This window comes from Thamnophis sirtalis, unplaced genomic scaffold, assembly GCF_051295495.1.
Source record: "Thamnophis sirtalis isolate CommonGarterSnake01/CBP01778 unplaced genomic scaffold, rThaSir2_p1.2 scaffold_3, whole genome shotgun sequence".
NCBI lineage: Eukaryota > Metazoa > Chordata > Lepidosauria > Squamata > Natricidae > Thamnophis > Thamnophis sirtalis.
In genome coordinates this window covers 173,828,344-173,848,113 of record NW_028261383.1, presented here as the reverse complement: position 1 = coordinate 173,848,113, position 19,770 = coordinate 173,828,344, and the positions used below count along the sequence as shown (strand labels likewise).

General features: G+C 43.0%; 1 protein-coding gene across 3 annotated transcripts in view; it reads left to right on the top strand.

The window, feature by feature from the left end:
* Positions 1-19,770, top strand: part of RFX1 (regulatory factor X1) — a 56,058-nt gene that overhangs the window by 13,883 nt on the left and 22,405 nt on the right. For 2 of the 3 annotated variants that reach the window (XM_087710977.1, XM_087710978.1), the window contains 5 exons: positions 3,440-3,549; positions 9,802-9,885; positions 11,372-11,464; positions 17,382-17,477; positions 18,641-19,024. In XM_087710977.1, the coding sequence (XP_087567103.1) occupies positions 3,440-3,549; positions 9,802-9,885; positions 11,372-11,464; positions 17,382-17,477; positions 18,641-19,024 (767 nt within the window). The remainder of the gene's footprint in view (positions 1-3,439; positions 3,550-9,801; positions 9,886-11,371; positions 11,465-17,381; positions 17,478-18,640; positions 19,025-19,770) is intronic. The other variant, XM_087710979.1, reaches the window with a different exon arrangement.

The window sequence follows — 19,770 nt, the reverse complement described above, 5'->3', positions numbered from 1 at the left end:
AGAACGTACCTACTCTTGATGCGAATGTTTATTCGAAATCAATCTGCCTGGAAGCTTTAGTAGGAACAAATGGGGATTACTTGGCCAAGGTTCCAGTTTATAAAAGGCTTGCCCGTTTTATTTTCAAGGAAAAGAGCAGTTAGAGCTGAAACCTTTCAGGAGCTTCACCATGTATTATGATTGCCTTTATGCAATGCCTTTTGATCGTAAGTACTTCTGAAGGGATTTCTGCTTAGTACCTCTTGGCCTATATCAGAGATAGATCCTTTACAAATTACCTGCTGTCTTTGCTCTCTTGCAAGCCCATTGTGGCCAACAGACTTTACAGCATAGAAGCAGCAGAAGAGTCTGCTCTCAGCATAGAAAGCTTCTTGATTGTCATAGTAGTACTTTGAACCATATGCTCTAGCCTGGCTTTTGGAAAAGAAATGTATGCGCTGCTTTGGATTATATCTCAAAATCCGGAAGGAAACGAAAGGTAGCATCTTCAGAAAATAGAAAACATTTTTTTTTATGACAGTAACATCATTGAGGGTAGATGAATGCTGGAAACTCAACATCCTGATGTAATTGCAGAGGCATAGAGAGAAGTACCAGAGACAGCTGTATTTCTGCTTGCCTTTAGAAAAACACATGCTTCCAGGGATGGATATGGAAAGGAAACATCTGGCAAATAAATAGAAACCACAAAAAATGAAGATAAATATATAGAGAGAGAACTTTGCTGGTGTAAGAGTAATTACGCAAGGCTTGGGTTGTTACTATTAGCACTGTTGCACTAAATGGCTTACTTAAATTGTATTCAATCAAAGAGATGTCTAGGAGATCCAACTTTCCCAGATAGGTTCTGTCCACCCAGTCCAGATGGCCAGAGAGTGCCTGCTGAAAGTCTCCTCCATTCTGGGGCAGAGTTGAAGGGCATCTTCCCTCTCATGATATAGACTAATGAAGGATGTTGATGATCCCACTCCTGTGACTTCCAGAGGCTTGTGAAATCCTGACTTTTTGGGTTTGGGGGGGGGGGAGGAGGCTTTGAAGATTAATTGTTTGTGGAACAGTAACCTGTTGTTTTTTTCCTATTAATCATTATTGATCATAGGTTTGTTTTTTTTACAGTCAACCAGATGTTCAGATTGGATTTGGCATTTTTATCTAATGGGATCCTATATATTGCCTAGAGCCCTTTTAGACTGGTTCTTTTTATTTAGCTCTAATAAATAAAATATACAATAAAACTTTGAAGGAGCTCCTAAAATAAAGAGAGGAGAGGCATTTGCTTTATCACTACAAATATTGCACAACTTTTAAATATCAGACTATGTGATGAAGGATGTAGTGGGGGAAGTTATCTTCATTTTTGGGTAAATATATATATGGATTGCTTTATTACCATTACAGAGAGTGCTGGGAATTATAACAGCTTCCAGCAAAAACATGCTGGAGAAATCTCATGTAGACTTTTCCCAATAAGAACTGTGCATTTGTAGCCTAAGACAGTCGTAGTCTGAACACATTCTTAGACATTACTTTATTCTTGTGAAGAAAATAAATTGCTACATTTGAATAATACGATTTGTTCTCATTTTAGGAGCTGGCTGCTCTGTGTAATTTAATTGTCAATATGAACTGTCAATGAAAGTCACCTGGGTGAAAAATAGGCGGAGGAAGATGTGTTGGATATGTTCACCGTCTTGAATTATTTACAGAAATAATAAATGTGGGATACAAATAAATATATAACATCATAAAATAAAATATTAATATTTAGTCCCAAAACTCTGGATAAACAGTAGTTCATACTCTACATATGTAGTTATAAAATTATAGCGTTAATACAATAATGCAATAGCAGAGTTGGAAGGGACTTTGGAGGTCTTCTAGTCCAACCCCCTGCCTAGGCAGGAAACCCTATACCATTTCAGACAGATGGCTAGCCAATATCTTCTTAAAGACTTCCAGTATTGGGGCATTCATAACTTCTGGAGGCAACTTCTGTTCCACCGATTAATTGTTCTCACTGTCAGGAAATTTCTCCTCAGTTCTAAATTGCTTCTCTCCTTGATTAGTTTCCACCCATTGCTTCTTGTTCTGCCTTCAGATGCTTTGGAGAGTAGCTTGACTCCCTCTTCTTTGTGGCAGCCCCTGAGATATTGGGAGATGCAATCCTGTCTCCCCTGGTCCTTCTTTTCATTAAAACTAAATATACTCAGTTCCTGTGATGAGTTGAAGTAAGCCATTTCGAAGACCACGCCTAATCCAAATTAAAGCCTTCCCAAGTGATATGAGTTCACTCTCTTCTTCTTCTCCTTCAAGAGAAGAGTCACTCTTGCCTTTACAAGTAACTCAATTTCTTTCAGCAGTGCTGCTTCTAAAGGAGAGTAGTGTCAGCATGGAATGGGACAACTCTGCGCAACCAACTCACTGCTGCCAACTCATGACTCATAATAGAGCCGAGGTGGCGCAGTGGTTAGGGTGCAGTACTGCAGGCCACTTTAGCTGACTGTGATCTGCAGTTCAGCGGTTCAAATCTCAACGGCTCAAAGGTCGACTCAGCCTTCCATCCTTCCGAGGTGGGTGAAATGAGGACCCGGACTGTGGGGGCGATATGCTGACTCAATTTGCTAAAAAAAATTGTAAACCGCTTAGAGAGGGCTGAAAGCCCTACGAAGCGGTATATAAGTCTAGTAAATAAATAAATAAATGACACCAGCTGGCCATGGCCAACTTGCTGCAGGATAGCTTGCCATGGCCAACTTGTGGTGGCACAATTGCGACGGGGCAATTAAATAGTTCAATTTAATTTTAATTTTTCATCATTCGTATTTCATTTTTCTGTCCTTCTGCTTCCTTCCTTTAATGGTTCTATACCACCATTTCTTTGATATTAGTGCAACTCTTTTTTTTTTTTTAGAAGTTCAAAAGTTTTATTTCTTTTAAGACAAACATTTCATCATTCCTCAATCAGTAAATTGCAATCAGTAAGCTACCACCATCAGCAAGGTCCCGCCCAGGAAGCCGATATTAGTGCAACTCTTGTCCTACGGTACATCCTATTTCAAGTTGACTGTGCAGTGAGTCATCCTAGACCCATGTTAGCAAGAGTTCAGCCTGGGAAAAAGATCCTGGCTCCCTTGTTAAGAGTAAAAAAAATAATAATGAGGCAATAACTTGATATCTTGTAGCTCCTAGAATAGGAAAAGGTGCTATATTAACTTTTCAGAGAGCTAATTGGAGGGACAAAATAGGACTCCTGTTGGTCACATGCTGCTAAGTGTTGAATGAATTCTAAAATTGCTGGTTATTCCTTCACTTCAGAGAATGAGTTCAGTTTTCTGCTCTTCCATATATTTTTTTTTGAGGTGTAATTGCAAAATTGGGATTTTCATGGGGAAGCTTGTCTAATATTTATATATATATATATATTTCTGCCTTTCAATAGAAGGCTCCATGAGGCCCAGCGACACAGTTTCAGAGTCCAGTCCAGGATCCACAGCTACGCAGTCAGGAGTGCCGACTCAGGTCGTTCAGCAGGTCCAGGGCACTCAGCAGGTACGTGGCTCAGCTGAGAGTCTTGCTACTAACGTGACATAGATGCACTAAAGCAGTGTTTCTCAACCTTGGCAACTTGAAGATGTCTGGACTTCAACTCCCAGAATTCCCCAGCCAGCGAATGCTGGCTGGGGAATTCTGGGAGTTGAAGTCCGGACATCTTCAAGTTGCCAAGGTTGAGAAACACTGCACTAAAGCAATCAGAGGAAGTCTGGCTCAGGTTTCCAGATACAATTCATAAACAGTAAAAGAACGTGAGATATAATGAGTAAAAACAAAAGGCATATTGGGAAAGCTGGTCTCCAAAGTAGCACCTGGAGGCTTCAACTGGTCCAGAATGCGGCCGCGCGGGTTATCGTGGGGGTACCTAGGTGGTCCCATGTTGCGCCCCTTTTAGGCGGCCTGCACTGGTTGCCGGCTGTCTTCTGGGTGCGATTCAAGGTACTAATAATGACCTTTAAAGCGCTCCATGGCTTAGGCCCAGGGTACCCGCGAGACCACCTACTGCCACCAGTAGCCTCCCACCGTCCAGTGCGATCCCACAGAGTTGGCCTCCTCAGGGTGCCGTTGGCCAGACAGTGTTGGCTAGTGACCCCCAGGGGGGAGAGCCTTCTCCGTGGGAGCGCCTTCCCTCTGGAATGAGCTGCCTCCGGAGCTTCGCATAATCCCTGACCTCCGGTCCTTCCGACGCGCCCTAAAAAGTTGGTTTTTCCAGCAAGCCGGCCTGGCCTGAATCAAAATAAAATAAATGATTGATCACTGTTAATTTTAATTGAATTGTAAATGTTATTGTTAATCTTAATTGGGTTTGTTTTTTGGATACTCTATCTAATAACACAGCTAAAAACTACATAATAAATTAAGATATCATGTTTTCCCAATTCATGAACTCAGCACATGATTAAAGCCTACAGTGATGGCAAGAATGGGACATAGTTTTAGAGGGTCAGCAGGTTTTGCCATAAACAACAATGCACAGCTAGGATCCAGTCCATATAATACCAACATCACTCCTATGCAAGTCTCTCAAGTACCTTTAATTCCAAATCATTTCATTATTTTTAATTCCATTTAGACTTCTGGAGACTCCTTGTTCAGCCGCCTTCCCCTTCTTTCAAGAATAATGTTTTATTGCCATCAAAAATTGTTCTGCGTGCTTTAATTTTAACTTTTGTGATATGTGTCTTTTTAAATTTTATACGCCGCCCTGAGTCCTTTAGGAGAAGGGTGGCATGTAAATCCAATAAACAAACAAGGAAGCTAAGAATAGGAGATGGTTGGTTTGTTTCTCTCGTAGCTTTTTGTTTCCTCAATAATCAAGGTGGTTTAAGATGATAAAAATACAAAATATGAGCTACGGTAACAATAATACAGTTGACATGAGAATTAATCACTGAAATAACAATTGAAATCCTGACCGCTGAGGGAGAGACAGCCAAAAGTATTTTCCTAGGGAGTATGGTCCATGTCTTGGGAGTCATGCAGAAGAATTGTCAGCCTTTTACTGACAAGAAAATCTTCAAAAGATCAGTAAGATCTTCTCCTGCTAATCTAAGTAGCCAGGCAGGTTTATTGTTGGAGAGAGATATGTAAATAGTTACACCGCCAATCCATTAAAATGGCTTTAAAAGTCAATGTCAATGTATTGGATTGTGTTGGAATGCAACTAGTAGCTAGTGCGAGTATCATATAATATCTATGCCAGTGTTTCTCAACCTTGGCAACTTGAAGATGTCCGGACTTCAACTCCCAGAATTCCCCAGCCAGCGAATGCTGGCTGGGGAATTCTGGGAGTTGAAGTCCGGACATCTTCAAGTTACCAAGGTTGAGAAACACTGATCTATGCTTTTCACTGACAATAACTTACCTATTGTATTCTGTAGTAGTTGTACTAGCTTGCATACACCTCGTTGTATTTCTCAAGCAAGACAAGTTGTAACCAAGGCAGATAACTGTTGCTAAAGGCAGCCTATGGAGGAAGGGTCATATTTGCCCCCCCCCCTAACTATAATTGGTGATCACGCTCCTTCTATTGCTGTACAACTCCACCTGGAAGAAGCCTCATTTCAATTCCAGAGTCCAGGTTTTTCCCTACCATCAGCGATTCTATGTTATTTATTTATTTTTTTAAAAAAATACGTATGGCTGCCCAATTTGCAGCACAACTCTGGGTGCTTCAGAACAATAAAACTACAAACCATAAAAACCGATAAATAGCAAAAACATAAACTAAAAGCCAGCCCCCACCCCCAAGCGCCTCAGTCATTCCTTGGGATGCCCCAAGATTCATCTATGGGACTGCCAATACTGTACTCCAGTGCTCGGGTAAAGAGTCAAATCTTAATAGCCTTCTGGAAAGCTAAAAGACTTGGGAGGTCCAAGTCCTAGAGTGTCAGCACCTCTTCATTGAGTAATTAGGAAAGAAGACCACGAGACTCCATAGGTAGAAATCAAGTGTACTTTTACTAATTATAAATGATTAGAAGCGTAGCAAAGCGAAGACTGATTATTTAGGCACGAAAGCGATTGATATATAGAATAGCCCATTCCCCACCCCTTGGCATCCCAGTTACAGTCCAATCACAATTCTCCCAAGTGTCAGGTGTGAGATAACTTCGAAAGGCATCACCAAGATGGAATGTCGGTGCCGTTAGCCTTGGCGGGAACTTCCTCCGCATGCGTAGTCCGACAGGCAGCAGAACTCCAGAATCTTCCTCCAGCACAATTAGTAACCCCTCCCAAATACCATGTCCTCCCTCCCCGTTTCAATGGCAGCCGAAGCAGCAGCAAAGCAGAGGCTGACATAGAGGTTGGGAGGTCCTAGAGCCGAGGTGGCACAGTGGTTAAATGCAGCACTGCAGGCTACTTCAGCTGACTGCTAGTTCTGCAGTTCGGCTGTTCAAATCTCACCGGCTCAGGGTTGACTCAGCCTTCCATCCTTCCGAGGTGGGTAAAATGAGGACCCGGATTGTTGTTGGGGGCAATATACTAACTCTATAAACCGCTTAGAGAGGGCTGAAAGCCCTATGAAGCGGTATATAAGTCTAACTGCTATTGCTATTGCTATTGGTGGGGAGGGTATTACACAAGGTAGGGGCAGCTATTGGAAAGACACTTCTATTATTCTCCGTTTTAATTGTTCTCTCTCCATCCTATGGAATATCACAAGTAAGTAACACACGAATGTACTGTTTCATTCTTTGGAATCAGAAAAATAAGGGAAAATAGAGGTGGGAGTCAAAAGCTTACCAAGGACAGTACAGAACTTCAGATAATCTCCCTAGCAATTTACACGTAGATGGCAAAATAGCACATAGGTAGTCCTTGACTTAACCATTCATTAATGGAGGACCAAGGTTGCAATGGCCTTGGAGAGGGCCCTTTATATCCTATAAAGTAATTCCAATCATCACAATATTCCCCGCCCCCCCATCATGTAATCAGTTTGGTTGCTAAGCAACCATTGCACATTTGCACCTGGCTGCATCATCTTCTGACGTAGATCTTAAGCTAAAATGACCAGAATAGTTCAATACATATTTGAACAAAATTCCAATTAAAATATATATTTGAAGTGTGTGTTTGTGTGTGTATGTGTGTCTGTCTGTCTACACCAGTGGTAGTCAACCTGGTCCTTACCGCCCACTAGTGGGGGTTCCAGCTTTCATGGTGGGCGGTAGGGGTTTGCTGTAACTCTGCTTACAGCCAAGGTGGCGCAGTGGTTAAATGCAGCACTGCAGGCTACTGCTAGATCAGCAGGTCAGCGGTTCAAATCTCACCGGCTCAGGGTTGACTCAGCCTTCCATCCTTCCGAGGTGGGTAAAATGAGGACCCAGATTGTTGGGGGCAATATGCTGACTCTCTGTAAACCGCTTAGAGAGGCCTGAAAGGCCTATGAAGCGGTATATAAGTCTACTGCTATTGCTATTGCTATTGCTTTGTAAATTTTATAAAGTAAAGTTACTTCCCTACTTTATAAATCACCATGACTGTGGAACCGGTGGGCGCTTAGAAAATTTTACTACTAACAGAGATACAAAAGTGGGCGGTAGGTATGAAAAGGTTGACTACCCCTGGTCTACACACACACACACACACACATACACACACACACGGCTACTGGTTTCTCAAACATTTTGCCTTAGAATGCAGTGGTAAGAGCCGAGGTGGCGCAGTGGTTTGGGTGCAGTACTGCAGGCTACTTCAGCTGACTGCTGTTCTGCAGTTCAGTGGTTCAAATCTCACAGGCTCAGGGTTGACTCAGCCTTCCATCCTTTCAAGGTGGGTAAAATGAGGACCCAGATTGTTGGGGGCGATATGCTGACTCTGTAAACCGCTTAGAGAGGGATGAAAGCCCTATGAAGCGGTATATAAGTCTAACTGCTATTGCTATTGCTAAAATCTAGTTTCTAATTAATGAAACCTTCTGGATCAAGGAAGGCCTTTTTTCACCAAAGATCTTACAAAAGTCCATGTAAGATCATAGGACATGTACTATACTTAAAGAAGCATTAATAACCTCTTAGCCATGGAACCAATCCCAATCTGACACTGATTCTACTGGGTGGGGCAAGGATTAAGCACAAACATGGTGCCCCCCCCCATAGCTATCTGCACATCATCAAGCTGAAAAGGACCTATATGAAACTGACAAGGTTAGCTTCAGATGATTTGCCCCCAAATTCAAGTCTAAATCAAAATAACTCCATGACTTTGTCTGCAAAGAATGTTGAAGATTGCTCACAGGGAGCCTCCCGTCAGTTCCAGCTTTTCCTCTATCCACATCTTGTTCGACAAAGTGTTGGAAATAGAAAACATGGTTTACTCTGTTCAGTGCAGATGATGTGGACGCTGAGGAAAAAACCCTCTTTACTACATGCATTATAGCAAGGTAGGTTCCAAATGGCCCTTGAAAGAGATTCCGCCTGTACTAAACTGTCTAATCCGATTTATTATGAATTCCTCCTTCTGCACTTCGGACCTCTGCTTAAGTGTTTTAGCAGTAGACTATAGCAGTAGACTTATATACCGCTTCATAGGCCTTTCAGGCCTCTCTAAGCGGTTTACAGAGAGTCAGCATATCGCCCCCACAGTCTGGGTCCTCATTTCACCCACCTCGGAAGGATGGAAGGCTGAGTCAACCCTGAGCCGGTGAGATTTGAACCGCTGACCTGCTGATCTAGCAGTAGCCTGCAGTGCTGCATTTAACCACTGCGCCACCTGTATTTTGTTCTTAATTGTAATATAGGTATCAAGGGAATTATGATCCCAAATTGAAAGTGGCATTCTTTTTCTGAAATGCTTGTGCTACTGAGAACAATGGGTTTTCACTCAGCTTGCCTCAGTACTGTGACATAACAAATACCAATATTTTTACAGGTAGTCCTCAACTTACAACTATTCGTTTAGTGATTGCTCAAAGTTACAACAGTACTGAAAAAAGTGACTCGTGATCATTTTTCACACTTATGACCATTGCAGCATTTCATATGATTGAAATTCGGATGCTTGCCAACTGGTTCATATTTACGATGGTTGCAGAGTCCCCGGGCCATGTTATTTAGAGCCGAGGTGGCGCAGTGGTTAAATGCAGCACTGCAGGCTACTTCAGCTGACTGCAGTTCAGCAGTTCGGCTGTTCAAATCCCACTAGGCTCAGGGTTGACTCAGCCTTCCATCCTTCCGAGGTGGGTAAAATGAGGACCCGGATTGTTGTTGGGGGCGATATGCTGACTCTGTAAACCGTTTAGAGAGGGCTGAAAGCCCTGTGAAGCGGTATATAAGTCTAATTGCTATTGCTAATCTCACCGGCTCAAGGTTGACTCAGCCTTCCATCCTTCCGAGGTGGGTGAAATGAGGACCCGGATTGTTGTTGGGGGCAATATGCTGACTCTGTAAACCGCTTAGAGAGGGCTGAAAGTCCTATGAAGCGGTATATAAGTCTATTGCTATTGCTATTGCTATTTAACTTTTGCAACCTGCTGACAAGCAAAATGGAGAAGCCAGATTCACTTAACAACCGTGTTACTAACTTAACAACTGTGGCAAGAAAGGTCATAAAATGGGACAGACTCACTTAACAACTGTTTCAACTAAACAACATAAGTTTTGAGCTTAGCTGTTCTCATAAGTTGAGAAGTAACTATGTTGGCTTTACTATATAATAAACTTAGAAATTTCTGAGTAAGAAAAATGGTGAAAGCGATTAAGGCCAAGAGTTGTCTTTTTTTAAATCCTGTTCTCTTATTTGCAGAGGTTGCTGGTTCAAGCCAGTGTACAAACAAAACCTGGAACAGTATCTCCTCTGCAGCTTACAAGTGTGCAAGTTCCCCCACAGGTGAGCCTCATTTCTTTCACTGATGCTACCACAAACAGTTGGAAATGTGTTGAAGCTTTCTCTTTGGTCCAGCAACCTGCCTGCTGGACAATATTCAAATGCTTCATACATTGCTGTAAAAAGGTGCTGTATTTAATCATTCTATTTCGGGTATGAGGTGTAGCTGCATTACAGTACTAGCTCAAGCTGGTATGTTTGTTGCAAGAAATGACATGAATTGCTTCGTGAAGATCCCTAAGTAATAAAACCCTTTTCCCAGTCTACAAAATGGGTTCCACCACAAAATCGCGGAGGACAAAATCGTGGTCGACGAAAGCGCATTTGACGTCATCACAGCGCGACGAAAACATCGCGCTGTGATCGAAAAATGTAAAAATAAAGCGAAAACCTTACCCTAACCCCCCCAAACCTAACCCTTAACCTAACCCTAAATCTAACTCTAAACCTAACCGTTAACGTAACGCTAAACCTAACGCTAACCCTTAACCTAACCCTAACCCTAAACCTAACCCTTACCTTTATGTGAATCGGCTTGCTTTAATTTTAATTTTATTTCAATTTTTAATTTTTTTCGTCGCGCTGTGATGACGTCACATGCGTGCTTTCATAGAGCGCGATTTTGTCCTCTGCGGTTTTGACGGGTCACGTACAAAATGCATATTGATTAGTGTATTTGATTAACCTACTGAATGTATGTGATTAGGTAGCTTGGCCCAGCGAACGTAGCAACTTACCAGTTGGTCTTGCTTCTTTTTTTTTTCTTTTTTAATATAATTTTTTATTTCAAACACATAAACACATCAACAGAAACAGACACATGACTTAAAACAACGTAGGAACAATACGTTCCATTGTATATCATACAGCAGTTCCGTATCCGTTTCTGTGCAGTTAATGTTTTCCCTTCTATACATTTCTATCTTTCATTCATAATCTCCTTATTCGTTATCCATTTTTATGTACAATTCTATATTTATTTATACTTAGCTATTTATAACCAAATATCGTTTACCTATATTGTGCTTTATATTCTTACTGTCATTTATTCTCTTACATACAATTATAGGTATACATTCACATAGTTATTCTTTTTCTTTGTCATTCTTATACTTTTGTTATTCCATTTAAAAGGTTATAATATACAGTTTGGGTTGCTTTGTTTATCATCCCTAGCGCCTGTTGTAACACCACCTTATTTTCCCTTTCTTTTCTCCCTCCCTCCCTTCTCTACTTCCTTCCTTCCTCCTCTCCTTCCCCTTCTTCCTTCCCTTACCTCTCCCCTACTCCTACCCTCTTTCCTCTCCTTCCTACCCTCTCTCCTTCTCTTTCTCTCTCTTCCTCCCTCCTCTCCTTCTCTTTCTCTCCCTTCCACCCACCTCTCCTTACCTCTTTCTTCTTCCCTTACCTCTTGCTTCTTAATGATTTGCTCAACCTATCGTAGTTCTTCTAAAGATAATCAGGCCTTTTTTTATGCCAATTGTTTCAGCGACTCGTGGTACAGAATACACCACAAACTAGCAAAGGAGGGTCAATAGCTTTGACTGTACATGGTGTGCAACAAGTCCACTCTTCACCTGAGGTGAGTGATCAGATATTCAGATTTTTCAGGTGTTGTGAAACATATACAGTATGTAGATGTCCTGTATGCTATGCACCAAAGAAACTGCGGTTTGACCTTCACTGGATTTTTGTGTTGCCTATCTTCACATCTGGCTTCCAATTCTGGCTTTCCCTGCCTGCTCTTAGTTGCTTTATCTCAGTGTTTCTCAACCTTGGCAACTTGAAGATGTCTGGACTTCAACTCCCAGAATTCCCCAGCCAGCGAATGCTGGCTGGGGAATTCTGGGAGTTGAAGTCCTGACATCTTCAAGTTGCCATGGTTGAGAAACACTGCTTTATCTAGTTAGTCCTGTTAAGTTTCCATCTCACTGTTAATTAGACCAAAAACAAGTACATAGTTTTATCATCTCAGCAATACTGTTAACTGTGGGGAAAATCAACATGTGTTGGCCACTTAAAAAAATCAAATAGTCTCTAAGGAAATATAACCAAATGAACAGCATGATTACAGTCCTTTTAGTATGAAAAATAAGTTCTTTTTTTTACCTACAATTGATGGACAGTAAAATGGTAGTTGCAGAATTTGATTGCATGAAGTGTTTTCAGAGTATATATAAAGAATTTGCACTGCTTATTTTTTTTCTGTCTGTTCCATTCTGTGATCTGAGATCGGACAGAATAGGATAGATTCAAGCAGAAAGACTGCCTCATGAATTGAATAGAAGGTGTATTTTTCCATGTAATTCCCAAAAAGTACTTCTGAGTTCATGGGAAGGAGAATGTAACACCTCATCCAAAACATACGACTTTAAAGCAGTTGTATGTTATCAAAAGGGAGAAAGATACAAAGAAAAGCATGGCTGCTTTAGAAAATTGAAGACAGATACTGCATTTGTATCATCGATATGCCCAGGAATACCTAAAGCACCATTTTGGAATTGAAATCAAAGTGTTTCAGAGCTACAATGAAAAGCACAGAAAACAAATTCAAGACTAAAGATCTATTAACCAGGCAACCGGAACAGAACTTGGATAGCTTCATGTGAATCCCGGTGGATGATGCCCTGCTGCTGAGTGGAACGATGTTTTGTTTTCTTTGCTATTTTTTAAGTTTTGTATGCTAGGTAAATATAATTTTGCTGAATGTGATTCCTACTTTCCTAATCCCCCTCCATTGTTTTTTTAAGTAGTTAATAATGGGGCTTTTCCTATCTGAAACCCATTTTATTCTAAACCTCATAACAGGAAATTCATTAAGTTAGTGTAAATTTGAGATTTAGGTTTCAGTTTTCATTATGGGCCAGAATAGAAAACAGATCAATATCTTCTGTCTTACTATTCAAACTTGAGTCAACCTCTCAACATCCCAGTCATGGATCCTGTTGGCCTCAGCCAGCCTACTAACCTAGGATTAGGATAGAGGATTTAATTTCCCAGATCCCAGCTGAATGGAGATTCTCAGTCATCCAAGTCATAGTTGTCTCAAAGATACATTTTCAAAAGGCAACTGGACTTTTTTTTTTTGAGGAAGAAGAAGGAAAATGTTTTGCTTCCAGTCACAATTGAGGAAGCTTCTTGGATGAGAAGTGAAACGTTGTCTTCTTCTTTCTTAAAAAATAATACAGATGCTTTTTGAAAAAAGCACCCTTGAGGCACATCCCAGCTGCTTACAGCTTATAGACCTGGAGACTAAACGGGGTTAACTTGCCATCCCGGGATTTAATAACACAACTATTAAAGGTAATCCTTGACTTACAGCTACAATTGGAACCAGAATGCCTGTTGCTAAGTGATGTGACTGTTAAGTAAGCCGCACCTGATTTTATTATCTGTATTGCTACATTTCTTGTTAAGTGAATCATTGTGGTTGTTAAGCGAACCATTAAGTGAATCCAGGTTCTTTATTGACTTTGCTAATTGGAAGCCCCCTGGAAAGTCCCAAGTGGCCCTGGGATGCTGCAACCATTGTAAATATATGTCGGTGGTCAAGTACCCACATTTTGCTCATGTGACTACAAGGATGTTGCAATGGTCATAAGTAAAAAGACTGATTGTAACTTACTTTATTCCATGTCATCATAACTTCAAATGGTTGTGCTCTACATGGGGCTGCCCTTGAAGAGTATTCGGCGACTTCAGCTGGTCCAGAATGCGGCCGCGTGAGCGATCGTGGGTGCACCTCGATTCACCCACGTAACACCTATCCTCTGCGAGCTGCACTGGCTGCCTGTTGATCTCCGGGTACGCTTCAAGGTGCTACTTGTCACCTACAAAGCCCTTCATGGTATTGGATCTGGGTACTTGAGAGACCGCCTGCTGCCAATTACCTCCACTAGACCGATAAGATCGCATAGATTAGGCCTCCTCCGAATTCCATCAGCCAGCCAGTGTCGACTGGCAACTACCTGGAGGAGAGCCTTCTCGGTGGCTGCTCCGACCCTCTGGAACGAGCTCCCCATGGAGATTCGGACCCTCACCTCCCTCCAGACCTTCCGCATAGCCCTTAAAACCTGGCTGTCCCGGCTGGCCTGGGGTTAAAGACCCTAACCCCTACTCAAATTGTATGACTGTTGAGTTTTTAAATGATGTAGTGTCTTTATGTTGTAAATTGTTTGTCTTTCCCCTCCCCTTTTGAACTGTGAGCCGCCCTGAGTCCCCCCAGGGAAAAGGGCGGCATACAAATAAAGTGACTAAATGACTAAATGACTAAATGGTTGTTAAATGAATGGTTGTAAGTCAAGGACTACCTATAATTCCAAAGAAGTTGCCCATTCTTATATATGTATATGTACTCACACGCCAGGTTTTCTGAAGACAGCCTAAGAAAGGGAATCTCATCAACATCAGCCTCTACCACTCACGTTTTCAACTTTTTACCAAAAGATTTCAGAGATGGACTATAATCAAGCTATCTCCACCGACTGGTGTCATAGTAGCAACTGTGTGAGGGATCTTGAAGTCCCAGTTTGACAATCACTTAAATATGAGTCAGCCGTGTGTTGGAGCTGCCAAAAAAGCCAACACAGTTCTACGCTGCATTAACAGAGGGATAGAATCAAGATCACGTGAAGTGTTAATACCACTTTACAATGCCTTGGTAAGGCCACACTTGGAATACGGCATTCAGTTTTGGTCGCCCCATTGTGAAAAAGATGTTGAGACTCTAGAAAGTGTGCAGAGAAGAGCAACAAAGATTCTTAGGGGGCTGGAGGCTAAAACATATGAAGAACGGTTGCTGGAATTGGGTGTGTCTAATTTAATGAAAGGACTAGTGGTTTGGTTTGGTTTGGTTTTATTTTATTCGACTTGTATTCCGCCCCATTCCCGAGGGACTCAGGGCGGCTAACAAAACCAAGGGAGGGGGGGGGAGGACAATACAAAAAGGATAACCACAAAAAACAAACAACAGTACAAAACAGTCTAAAAGGTCTCAACACGCATACCCATTCGAGTAGGGGATGGGACTCAGCAGCCCCAGGCCTGCTGGAACAGCCAGGTCTTGACGGCTTTACGGAAAGCCTGGAGGGAGGTGAGGGTCCGAATCTCCACGGGGAGATCGTTCCAAAGGGCCGGAGCAGCCACAGAGAAGGCCCTCCTCCGGGTGGTTGCCAGCCGACATTGGCCGGCCGATGGAATTTGGAGGAGGCCTAATCTGTGTGATCTAATGGGCCTTTGGGAGGTAATTGGCAGCAGGCGGTCTCTCAAGTACCCAGGTCCAATACCATGTAGGGCTTTATAGGTGACGACTAGCACCTTGAAGCATATCCGGAGACCAATAGGTAACCAGTGCAGCTCGCGGAGGATAGGTGTGACGTGGGTGTACCGACATGATATCTCTGGGATTGCCACAAAGAAGAGGGGGTCAAGCTATTCTTCAAAGCACCTGAAGGCAGAACAAGAAGCAATGGATGAAAACTAATCAAGGAGAGAAGCAACCTTGAACTGCCGTAAGGAGTAATTTCCTGACAGTTAGAACAACTTGCCTCCAGAAGTTGTGAATGCTTCAACAGTGGAAGTTTTTAAGAAGAGATTGGACAATAAGTTATCTGAAATGGCATAGGGTTTCCTGCCCGAGCAGGGGGTTGGACTAGAAGACCTCCAAGGTCTCTTCCAACCCCTTTATTCTATTATTCAAACCAAAGCACCCTCCTCAGTCCTGATACCAATGATGAAGATGTCCCTCTTCGCACCAAGAAATTCCGAAGGAAAGACTCATTGACAATACTATTTATGATCTACCAGAATCTGTCATGGATCATCCAGCTAGTTTTTCCAGCCCTAATATGAACACTATTCAAGCCCATGCACAAAGTAGCCATTAACATGGGGAGGGCATTCATAATTGCCCTTGAAATAGGTTCATTGTTGGTCAAGAAAGAATACAGTATCATCCATTCCTCAGTGCCTAAGCCCAACCTTTATTCTCAAGGTCAGTGTTGTCTTCCACTGGGACTTCCCTCTTCCCTAGCTACAAAACCCACAAACTGCATCAAATGGAGTTATCAAGCTCTAGCTGAGAAGGAATTCAGAGTCTCTGACGGTTTCCTAGTGACTTTGTAATATTTCATCTTGACTGCAGTCTGGTGAATCGAGTTTGCACCAAATAAGCATAAGAGATTCAGAATAATCCTGCCCCACAGGGAAGAACAGTTCATTCCACTGGGAAAGTAATCATTTTATCCACTTTCAACAGACACCTGTAGGGATTGCTACATGATCTTCTGTGATTTAACTCTTCTGTGGTTTAACTGTGCAGAAAACGTGTTCTGAGCAAAAACTATGGGCCTTCCAGATGCAAATCCACCTCCAGGATGTTTATTCCCACTGTAGAATGACCTGGTTTTACTGTGAAAAAAAATGGTTCGTTTTAAGTTTTCATGAAGGTCCTTTTTCTACACTGGAAGCAGGATATTTGAAACCCACCCAGACATTCACACACAGAGGAACTTGCAAACAGATTACTGGGGCCCCAATATATTTGAGCAATTTCTCAGCTATATCTTTACTCTTACTTTTTAAAAATGTGCTTCTTTCAAGCTTTCTTCTGCATTGTTAATCTAGTACTGGGGGTGGGGGGGTTAGTTTCTCCAAAAGGAAGCACATTAGAATCTAACTCTTGCTTCCTGAGCAAGTGAGAGGGACTGTTGTAGAGTTCCCTATCACTAGTTTAGAAAAAGGACATTCATGGGAAACCTAATGAATCATTCTAGGTCTTGGTAGCTGCTCGTATATGGGTATGCGCATATACTAGAGTCAGTTTTTGATTCCTTGAGAGGAATCAAAGAGAGACCGCCTCCTGCCAATTACCTCCCTACGACCTATTAGATCACACAGATTAGGCCTCCTCCGAGTTCCATCCGCCAGTCAGTGTCGACTGGCAACTACGCGGAGGAGAGCCTTTTCAGTAGTAGCTCCGACCCTTTGGAACGATCTCCCCGTGGAGATTCGCACCCTCACCACCGTCCAGACCTTCCGCACAGCCCTCATGGCCTGGCTATCCCGTCAGGCCTGGGGATAAAGATTCTAATCTGTCCCCACCCGAATGATGAATGAATGTTGTGTTCTATTTTTACTTACGTATTGTTTTATGTTTACTGTTTTGTACCCCCCTCCCTATATTTTGTAAGCCGCCCTGAGTCCCCTCAGGGAAAAGGGCGGCCTATAAATAATAAACAAATCAAAAATCAAATCAAATCCTGGTGATTGCCTGGGCTATTCCCTGCAGTTTTCTTGCCAAAGTTTTTGAGAATTGATTTGCCCTTTCCTCCTTCCTAGGGTTGAGAGAGCGGGACTGACCCAAGGTTATCCAACTGGCTTCATGTCTAAGCAAGAGTAGAACTAATGGTCTCCCAGTTTCCAGCCAGATGCCTAAGCCATTAGGCCAAACTAGATCCCAAAAGTACACTAATGTACTAATGGTGCCTTTCATTCCACAGAGATCGGTCGTGCAGACAACTCCCACAACTCCCAAAGCAGGTACAGTGCAACAACTGGCAGTGCAAGGGCTCCAGCAGGTTCATGTCACCCAAGAGGTAAGTGCTTGTCTTCTTCTCCTGCGTTTCCGCTTCTTGTATCCTGTAGCCACGGAGGACTTCTGCCCTCTGAGCTAAGTAACTAATGTCAGAAAGGTTAAAGCCCTGTCTTTAACCCGGTTCACCCACAAAACCGCGCCCGACTAAACCGCGCCCGACTAAACCGCGTCGCTGACATCATCAACAGGGCGACAACAGCGCGGAGACAGAAGCACGCTGTAAACCATAAACCTAAAATTAACACCTAAACCTAACCCCCCTACACCTAACCCTTAACCTAACCCTAAACCTAACCTTAAACCTAACCCTTAACCTAACGCTAAACCTAATCCTAACCCTTAACCTAACCCTAAACCTAACCCTAACCCTTAACCTAACCCTAAACCTAACCCTAACCCTTAACCTAACCCTAACCCTTAACCTAACCCTAAACCTAACCCTAACCCTTAACCTAACCCTAAACCTAACCCTAACCCTTAACCTAACCCTAAACCTAACCCTAACCCTTAACCTAACCCTAACCCTTAACCTAACCCTAAACCTAACCCTAACCCTTAACCTAACCCTAAACCTAACCCTAACCCTTAACCTAACCCTAAACCTAACCCTAACCCTTAACCTAACCCTAACCCTTAACCTAACCCTAAACCTAACCCTAACCCTTAACCTAACCCTAAACCTAACCCTTACCTTAAGTTGAATCAGCTTGCTTTCAAAGCGCTATTTAAAGCGCCCTTCTTTCTCCGCGCTCCCTGTTGTCGCCCTGTTGATGACGTCAGCGACGCGGTTTAATCGGGCGCGGCTTAGTCGAGCGCGGTTTTGACGGGTCACGCTTTAACCCTCCTGCAAAAGTACTCCCTTTATTTCATTCAAGTGATCCCAATAGTCCTGATCCAGGATTAGTCTATACCCTGTCCTCCGTCTTTCTCTTGTGGCTTGTAGCCATCCAGAGATTTCTGCCACTGATTACTCTACTCGCCCAAATAGTGAAGTGGAAAAAGACCCAGAGCGGTGATGGTTTCTTGGTCTTGAAGGTCCCTTTTGTTCTATAGAATATAGAATAGCCAGAGTACTGGGACCTTCTGTCCTCGGCCTCAGCCTTTACGTTCTTGTTTCTTTTTCCTTTAGCTCTGATGGCTTTAGTCTTTCTGTTTATCGTCTAGAATGCAGACAGTGGTCCTTCTAAGAGCAGTCAGCAGCAGGAGCAGCCGCAGGAGCAACAAGGAGTACAGCAAAACCTCTCCCTAGAATGCAGCAGCAGCAGCAACAGCAGCAGCAGCAGCAGCAGCAATGCACCCCAGCTGGCCAGCTGCTGTTTACCCGGCCCGGAGCACAGGCTCCACTACATGCACTCCCTAGATTCTGCCTCGGAGCAGTGGGTGGAGCTGGTCCGCATGCTTCCTCAGCCACTCCTCCTGCCACAACAGAAGGTGGTGATAGAGCAGCTACCATTCCTCTCCTCTCATCACTCCAGCCCCGACCAGAGAGTCAAGATTCAGAGAGTCCCTCAGGTGCTAGTGTTCGGAACAGCAGCTACGGCGCTTAAAGTAGGTCCAGCAAAGAAGGGCAGCAACCGAGATCCAAGAATAGCAAGCCCTGTGCGCACCCACTCCTTAAGTGACAGAAAGGCAGAGCAAACTAACATCCTTCACCTTCTCTGCGCCCCCCCCCCCAAAGGAATCTCGTCGTAATCATTGGTGGTGGTCAAACGGCAATTTCCCCTTCCCCCCCGTAACCCTGCCAGAGGAGTTGAAATTCTTGGACCTCTTTAGACTTGGAGTTAATTTTGCTTTACATAAATAAGGGGTAAATATAGGAATCTTAAGGGGTGTGCGAGATAGAATTGTTAGAGATGTGATGGCCTAGGGCAGTGTTTCTCAACCTTAGCAACTTGAAGATGTCTGGACTTCAACAAGACAAATGTTGGACAAATTATATGAAAGAGATTCTAAAGAGCTAAGAGATCACTGAGCAAGAAAACAGTGGAGATTAATAGGTGTCTATTGAGGCAGTTTAAGGGGGAATCACTAACAGATTTTCATCTAAATCAGTGTTTCTCAACCTTGGCAACTTGAAGATGTCTGGACTTCAACTCCCAGAATTCCCCAGCCAGCGAATGCTGGCTGGGGTATTCTGGGAGTTGAAGTCCGGACATCTTCAAGTTGCCAAGGTTGAGAAACACTGGCCTAGGGGTTTTCCTAATTTATTCATTTCCAGCTTTCACATCTTTTATGTGAAACCACCATTAAGCCACTATAAGCCACTGACGCAGTGGTTAGAATGCAGTGTTTTA